Genomic DNA, 9,100 nt, shown 5'->3' on the forward strand with positions numbered 1-9,100 from the left:
AATTAGATGGTCATGACCTGAAGTTTGAATGACATGAATATTTATGGTATGATAAAGCTAAAATTATAAAATGGATTTTAAAAGCCATTTTATTAGATGTGCCATAGTGAGAGTATGGAATACCTATAAACAAAGGTTGTACCCCAAAACACCTGTATGGATCTTAGCTCAAGAAGCTTATTATAGAAGAGAAACAGCAGGCAAGGACAAATGGTGGATGTAACAGGAATTATTGGAAAACCATCAAACAGAATTTTAAATCAGATCAAGAGAACAATATCAAAAGGATATAATTGTCCATGGTTTTCCCATTTACAATGATCAGAAATATTCGAAATGGTTATACTAAATACTTTGGTATAGAACAAAGTAAGACAGAATTTGAAGTATAATTCTGCACTGATGATGAACAAATAATTGCTAAAATGTATACATATTTGCTGATGTTTAAAATGGAGGAAAAACAGATTAAACAATGCATGATAGAGTGGGCCAAGAATTTTGGTTACAATATACAGATGAACCAATGGGAAAACATGTGGTTAAAAGAGTTGAGATGTATATTATATTTAGATCTTAGAGAATTTTGATAAAATGGTATGGTGTTGGTGTAGGATGCCAAAGAAACTCTCTAGAATGTATCAAGGCATTTCAAATGTAAGTTGGAAATATGAACAATATGAAGAGACATTTTATTGTGCTTGATAGACATGTCAAAAAAGTAAAAACAATGAAATACAAATCAATATTTAATTGAAGCCAATTTTTTTCCTTTTCAGACTAATGGATAAACAGAAAAAAGCCATAAAAGATTATTTCAGAATATGATTACTACTGCATTATATGCACAGAGGTGAAAAGATTCAACACTAGCCACTATAGAGAAATGGTGAAATGACAGATCTTCCTGAGATGAATAAATTAACTTCTTTGATTAAGAGAAGACCTTTACTGGCGAACGGAAACCTCTTATGGATTTTGTGGGTAAAAATAAAGGAACTTTTGATTTATGGCTCTGGTGATTAAATTGGATGGATTATCAAAAGAAGAGTATTATGATGTAACTTTAGAGAGAGAAATTAAACTGCAATTGTACTTATAACGGCTGCAAAGTATATCAGAAGTAAATTCTTAATATCTTTTTTTCTTTCTATTTATCTTCAACTTTAGAGAGGAATGTTTTGAACTGTTGACTTTGCTGGGGAATATTGTGTGCTCAGATATATTTTTCAAATAAGGAAACAGATCTTCAGCCAAGATATTGTGTACACTTGCCCAGCTTATGCAATTTAGGCAAATTACTTGCATATTGTTATACTTCCTTATTTAATGTTCTTCCATAAATACAAGGGGAAACTTCAGCTCTTCAGCAGGTCTACTGTTCATCTGCTGACTGACAGCTTGGGTTGCTTCTGCTCAAAGAGAATGTGTTCCTGGTTATTTATCTACGCCTTTCTGGGCATCACTTTCATGCAGGGTGAGTTTACACTGGTTCAAAGGTGAAAAGAGAAAAGTAAGAACCTGGGAACTTCTACTAAAGTAACTGACAGGTAGTAGTATTAGTAGTAGGGGTAGTAGCAGTAGTAGCATATGGCAGACTGCAAGGAAAAAATAGAAGAAGCAGCGGATAAAAATAGGAAAAAGAAAGGGAACCAATATCTATGTTACAGTTTATTTCTATGCATGCCTATCCAGAAGAATGGGCCACAAGATTCAGGCACTGGTCTGACTTTGGGGGAAGCATGGATGGGATTGCAGTCTTTAAGAGTTTATGGCATCTCCTGAACAGTATGAATGCCACCTTTTAATTATAACAAAACCCTTAAGTCCATAATGGTATGTGTGTACAGGTAGTCCTTGACTTACGACCACAATTGAGCCCAAAATCTCTGTTAAGTGAGACATTTGTTGATTTTTGCCCCATTTTATGACCTTTCTTGCCATAATTGTTAAGTGAATCACCGCAGTTGATAAATTGGTAAAACGGTTGTTAAGTGAATCTGGCTTCCCCATTCATTTGGCTTGTCAAAAGGTTGCAAAAGGTGACCACATGATCTTGGGACAGAGCAACGGTCATAAGTATGAACCAGTTGCCAAGCATTTGAATTCTGATCACATGATCAAGGGGAGGCTACAAAGGTTGTGTGAAAAATGGTCATAAGTCACTTTTTTAAAGTGCTGTTGTAACTTTGAACGGTCACTAAGTGAACTGTTGTAATTCAAGGACTACTTATATTGGATTGCTCTGACTATTTTGTGGATGGAGGCTGCAGGATTAAATAGCAATACTTAATTGGTAGGATATAATTTATTCCATGGGGGATTTCTAAGAAAGAGTAAACTGGATTCTTTTAATTATATCATAATGCCCCGGGACTGGTGCTGAGTAGGAAATAACAGAGCAAAAGACATAGAAATACGCAATTTCCATAAGGGATCCTTCGCATACCTTCTCTTCCACATGTTACTATATAAGTGGGGATAAATAAAATGAGCTGAAATATGTATAGTGACCAAATCCTTGTTTTTACTTCTCTTTGGAACAGATGTCTCTGCCCAGACCTGTCTTTGTGCCCAGGGCTTTTGTGCAAATGGCTGGGTGCAGTATAAGTCTGCCTGCTACAAAGCTGTGAGGCAGCAATACACCTGGACTGAAGCTGAGGCAAGTGATCGGGATGGGGTGGCAGAGCAGTCACTGGGGGCAAGAATATTTACTACCAAACCTATGGGAGGTTCCTCCCCCCCCCCACACACACACAGTACATATGGATTGTTTAATGTAATTAATTGTAAGAAAACATTCACAGCAAGCTGAAGACAGTCTGAGTGAAAACAGGGAGAAGACTCAGTCAGAAAACCAAATTTAATATTTTAATGTGTTTAGTTTTATAGTTTTAATATGATTTTATGCACTGTTTTAGCTTTTGACTGGGAGCTGCTCAGAGTTGGTTAGAAGATAAGTGGCTACATAAACATGTTGAATAAATAAATAGTTTCTAGTCATTGACCTTGTCTCAGAACTACGGTAGTATATTGACCTAGTCGTTAGAGATAAATACAGTGGTAAGAAAGTCACCCAAATGATTTTTTTTTAAAAAAAATCCAATGTCACATTGGAATTTCCACTATACTTGGCTTTTTCTTTGTCTTGCCTTTGATTTATGTATTTTTAAAAAAATATCTGGCTTCACTTCTTAAGCAACTCTGGGCTGTTCACAACAGCATTGCAATTTGGAGCACAACATGCCTTGCAATGTAGTCATGGATCAAAGATTTGTAAGCTCTGATTCTGTCTTTGGTCTCAGCTGCTTAGCCAAGTATCAAAGCTTTGCTGGGGCTCCAGTATATACTATATTATTTTTGGCATGTTAATAAAGTTCTGTTGTATCCTCAAAGTGATTTAGTTGCTTTAAGTGAGCTAGATTTTGACCATGACAATTGCCAAAAACCACAGGCATGCATCTAACTCTAACTGCCAACAATAGTAAATGCTTTTCCTGCAGCAATCCAATTTAGATAATCTACCATCTATGTGTCCCCGTCTACTCAAAGAGGCAAAGTGTCACAATGCCACAGGTTAGTTAGTTTTTCCTAGATATGCACAAGCCAATATATCCACATGTCACATTTTGTTTGAGGTCATTGTCCCCTTCCAAGTTTCTAGTCTTGTGCTAGCTATGTTGCTTCTGGGAATAAATAGTGGCACCCTAGAGAACACTTTAGATTTAGTGAGCTCAAAGCAACCTGCTCTTTTCTCCTTGACATGTTAGCAGATGATATGTGCTTCAAGATACAACAAGCCAACAAGTCTGCTTATTGCATTTCTAGTCAATGGACCTTCGCCTGAAAGCATGGCACTGACCCTTAGACCTGCCTGCAATCACTAGGGGGTAACAAAGAGCTAAAGATTTTTTTGTAGCTCTTTGTTGTCCTCCAGATTTTTCAGTCTGGATAGAGTAACTTTACTGAAAGATGATATTTTTTCAACCAGTTTCACTTTTTGAGTGCACAATGGGTTTTCATCAATGCAACAAAACGCAGGCTTCTGTTAGTATTTTCAAATGTTTGACTGAATCTCTGCATCTCGTTTCAAGCAGTTATCTTGATCTTGTAACACAGTTTTTGAATCTTCTAGTGCAGTGGTTCTCAACCTGTGGGTCGGGACCCCATTTGGGGTCGAACGACCATTTCACGGGGGTCTCCAAACAACGCAGTCCGCCATTTTTTCCTTAGCTGTGCTACTCCCTTTTATTCTATTGGCTTTTGAAAGCCAATAGAATAGACTCTCTTGAATAGAGTCTAATTCTATTGGCTTTCAAAAGCCAATAGGAATTGTCCAGGCTGTCTCTGCCCTGCTGAGCCCGCCAAAAGTCCCATTCTGCAAACGGTGCTGCACCAGTTGAGTAGTCCTCGACTTACGACCGGTTGAGTAGTCCTCGACTTACGACCAGTTGGGGGTCGCAGCATTAAAAAGGTTGAGAACCACTGTTCTAGTGGCACACAAACACCTGAAAAGCTGGGGTCAAATCTTTCAAAACATGTAATTACAATGATTTGAAAAGCTCAAGTGAAGTACTTGATGAGGATGTTTGCAGAAGCTTCTTGTAAAACTGATATTCTGGAATGGATGGATTAAAAAGTGGATATGCTTCACTGTGAATTCCTCTTAGATATCTTGTCAGCGTTATTCTCCAATATCCCACCTGGCCTCTATCCATAGCATGGAAGAAAACGATTTCATTTTTCATTTGATGGGCAAGCCAGTGGATTACAAGCAAGGACAGGCGTACTGGATTGGTGCACATGACACCTTCAAGGTAATATTTATATATATATACATGTATTTTAAAAAGGAAACACCGGTGCTTAAATGACTGATCTGGAAAGGCACCAAACTTTACTGCACATCTTTTTTATTCCTGCCTCAGGACAGACAACTCTTAACATGGCAAAGTGTGGTTGATTATGCTTTGCACATCCTTCTCCCAACTGACTTTTCCCATGCATTGTCTTCAACCCAGGGCCATTCTAGTTATGGGAATTGACATCCAGCAGTTTTGGAGGGTACAAAATTAAAGAAAGTTGGCTCTGTACAAAACATAAATCGTGTGTGTGTGCTGTTTGAGAAACATGACAATCCTTTATTCCAGTATACTTATTTTAACAAACTCTGTGAAACTTCCTCAGGAAGGAACTTTTGTGTGGACAGATGGTTCAAAATTTGATTTCCAGTCATTTCCTTCTGAGCAACCTGATGGATTGACAGGAGAACACTATCTTGGCTCCTGGTTTTTACGCAACGGTAACTTTCACATATTTATTACCCAATATATAATGAGAGTCATACTCAGGAAGGGGTTGGCTTATGTGTGGCTTTTAGGAGGATAGAATTTTGCAACATGACTAAGAATGAGAATCCATGTGTGATGTATTATTGGTAACTGCATAGATTGCAACTTCTGCTTATGTGAATTTTTAATACAGCAGAGAAGGGCATTGCATTCATCTGAAAGCAAGACAATTCTGAATTTCAGACACTCCCCCCCCCCATTATTTTACCTCTGATCATACTCTCAGCGAATGTAAGGCATCCATTCCATTTTAAAGGTGAATTATTTGGTGGAAAATCCCCACCTTTTCAAGTTAATGCAGTAGGAATGTCTCATCTGACATTATGGTTCATTCGTGGATCACCACAAGTTTCTATGGATCATACTGTGGGTTTCTGCTAGAGACCACGATGCAGTTACATGCAGGTAGTCCTTGTCTTATAAGCACAATTGGGACCAGAATTTCAATTGCTAAGCAAGGCAGTTAAGTGATCGCACATGACTTTATGACCTTTTTTGCCGTTTGTTAAGTGAATCACATGGCTGTTAAGCAAATCCAGCTTCCACCATTGATTCTGCTGGCTGAGGTCGCAAATGTTGATCACGTGACCTTGGGACACTGCAACCACGGTAAATACATGCCAGTGGCCAAGCATCCAAATTCTGATCAAAAGATTGCTGGGGATGCTGCAGTGGTTGTAAGTGTAAGGACCTGTCATAAATCACTTTTTCAATTTCTTATAGCTTTGCATGGTCACTAAACAAATGGTTGTCAGTTGAGGATCACTTATAATAAGGCTATGCATTTGGAAGATCAAGATGCACTGGTACAAAACACTTGAAGCTGTTGTGACTCAGTGTGGCTGCTGGCTTGCACAGCTGCTTCACTGCACTGGCAGTTCCACCAGAAGTGTTGCATATCTATTCCTAAATGAATTGGAAGTCTTCAGAGCAAGCATGCATTACAGAAGGCATGGGTGCTTCAAGAAGGCTTCACTCGTGCCAATATGCTGTACAAAACAACCCTTTAAACATTACACAGCCTCCCTAACTAGGTGTCCTTCTTTGGCCTCTGGTGGGAAGTAAAAAATGTTGGCTTAAACCAAGGGCAGAGAACATGGTGTCTCACCAGGCACTTGCTCCACTTACATGTTTAAAAATGTTTGTTGAGTAGAAAATTAACAGGCTGCCACATATTAAGCAAAATCTTCAGCAGGAACGTCTTTAGGCCTTGTTAAAATTGCATTCGGATAACCAAGTATCTTGTGGGGGTAGCTTTTATTCTAGATATTTAGAGAGTGGTGTTATTATGGCACCCCTTTTGTGAATAGACATCAACAATAGCCTTTTTGTGTATTGTGTTTCTCATATATGCTCTCAAAATTCCAAAGGTACCTATCTCTGGCTTAAATTATGCCCATATTACTACTCCCATCATTATGTAATATAGTACCAGAATCTCAAAGACAAAAATTGTAATGCTATTTGTTGAACATTAGAAAACAGTTCCTGTGTACTTGAACCAGTCTAAAACCATGACTTCATTCTTTCTCCTTTAGAAAAAATTACCTGGAATGATTATAACAATTCATGGAAATTTCGATCTGTTTGTAAATATTCTCTAGCAAATAGGTAAGAGCTGAAATTATTTTTCTAAAAGCTGCCTCTAACTCTTCCATTATGTTAGATGCCATATATTAACACGACAGCTTCCAGATGCAAATGCCATACAGAATTTATTTGTTAAAAGAAAAAAGAACCTCTGCATGTTGCGGAATACTATGAGTATTTCCCTCTCACTTCATTTCCAGAAATTATTATGCCAGTGAAAAATGGATGGTGATTTTTTTCCCTCCTATATTGCTTCAATTGCTTTAAACACGATACAAAATTCCACACCAAGTAAAAGATCCATCCCAAAGTTTTACACCCATTTCATCTCCTCAGATTCCCATTCCTAAATCCACTGGGTTAAATTTGCCAAAAGCCTTTCCTTTCAGCGGCTGATCCTCATTTTCCCATGAGAAGCTCTGTCAGTGAAATCAAATATATGCAAGCAAGTCTTTGCATGGAAAAAAAATCAGGTGTGCAAATGGGATGCAGATAGTTTCTCAAACTCTTAAGACTGGGTATATACATTGCCCTGAACCAGAGTTTAGAAACACAGTGTATGTGTTCACACAGCATGCTGTGTCATCATTATGATGCAGGAACTGGCTTGCAAGATACATATTAGAGTTTTGAAATCCAACCTATATTACTTCATAAGTAACTCAAAGTGGCAAACATACATAACACAACTTTCCTTTCCTATTTTCCCCCCAACAAGAGGTGGGTTGGGCTGAGAGTGACTGGGCTGAAGCCACCTAGCTGGCTCTCATGCCTAAGGTGGGACTAGAACTCAATCTCCTGATTTCTAGCCTGAAGCCTTCACTACTAGACCAGAGAGGCTCATTTTATGATCACATATCATGGTCACATCCCTTCTTTTCCTGCCCTTCTCTCAAATCTGTCAGCTAGTCTCAATGGGCTTTAAACTTAGAGTCATGTGATAAGCCAGCTCCATATTCGTTCTCAGAACCCCCTGCTCAGGAAAGAAACCCTATACCATTTCGGACAAATGGCTGTCCAGTCTCTTCTTAAAAACTTTCAGTGTTGGAGCATTCACCTGTTTGTGTGAAATGCTTTAAGTTTTGCACTTGGGAACAAGATTATTCATTCTGCACACTGGGGCATCTAGGAATCATTTGCTCAGATACAGGAAGGATTATTTCTAAGTACACAATTTTCATAGCAATATATTGCACAAGGCTGGTGTAACATATGCGTTTGTGGTTTGTTTGACTGTCAGCTTTTTTCTTTCCTAAACAGAGGATGCTCTTCTTCTTATGAGGCGAAATGAGAGACACAAATTCACAGGATGCAGAAGGCTTATTTCTAACCTTGATGTTTATGATGTTTTGCTTTTCTATAGCAACTTTCTAAAGAAACTTGTTTCCGTGCAAATCAAATTATTTGTAGGAACAACTGGATTTTACTACTATAGAGTCTTTTTAAAATCATTTTTATTGAGATGCAAATAAAAATTGTTTGTTGCTGATTCTATGGCTGCTTATTGCTATAACATGTCATTATTTGGTTCAGGTACTTACAACTTTATACTGTGGACTACTGCTAATCCTTCTAAAGATTAAGGTGTAAAATTACCCAAGGATTTAGAAATAGCAGTGAACCTGAAATAATAGCCATACATATTAATTTCATCCTTTTTAATAAATAGTATCAAGTCCCAGAATACTTGGATTTCAGTAACACACTGAAAGTACTTCTAAGGCAACTTATATAAACTAATTAAGTATCTAAATGAGCAAATTAACAATTGTTCTGTTTATTCTGTAATCCATTCCATTATTCCTGAACTCTTTGATGGGTGACAAATACCTTTCTTATGTACAAAAAGTTCAGATAGCTTTTTGTGTGTGAAGGCAACAATGGAATCAAGACAATTCTAGAGAGAATGATTAGTACAATATTACATTGCCAAGAGGATTAATACCTTTTACATGAAGCTTGACTCAAAACACTCCAAAATACTGTACCCAGAATTCAGCATTACTTTTGAAAATTTCTATGTGTTATTTTGTTCCTGATAAGTTGCCATTCACAGGGATGACAACCTGACATACCACTCACAGAATCCTTTTTAATTTAAGTCCTCTGAGTTGTTACTTCCTAAGCTAAGCCAAGCCATTGGAAATTGGCAGATAGCA

General features: G+C 37.7%; 1 protein-coding gene across 1 annotated transcript; it reads left to right on the top strand.

Annotated features, from left to right (window-relative positions):
* Positions 1 to 1,318: 1,318 nt before the first annotated feature.
* Positions 1,319 to 8,430, top strand: LOC120307047 (lectin-like). The gene is made up of 6 exons (XM_039341266.1): positions 1,319 to 1,477; positions 2,547 to 2,662; positions 4,671 to 4,817; positions 5,188 to 5,302; positions 6,890 to 6,962; positions 8,202 to 8,430. Exons 1-6 carry the CDS (start codon positions 1,330 to 1,332, stop codon positions 8,230 to 8,232), a joined length of 630 nt encoding a protein of 209 aa, XP_039197200.1. The 5' UTR covers positions 1,319 to 1,329; the 3' UTR covers positions 8,233 to 8,430.
* The last annotated feature ends 670 nt before the right edge of the window (positions 8,431 to 9,100 follow it).

Source organism: Crotalus tigris, unplaced genomic scaffold, assembly GCF_016545835.1.
Source record: "Crotalus tigris isolate CLP2741 ecotype Arizona unplaced genomic scaffold, ASM1654583v1 scf7180000017764.6130737, whole genome shotgun sequence".
Lineage (NCBI taxonomy): Eukaryota > Metazoa > Chordata > Lepidosauria > Squamata > Viperidae > Crotalus > Crotalus tigris.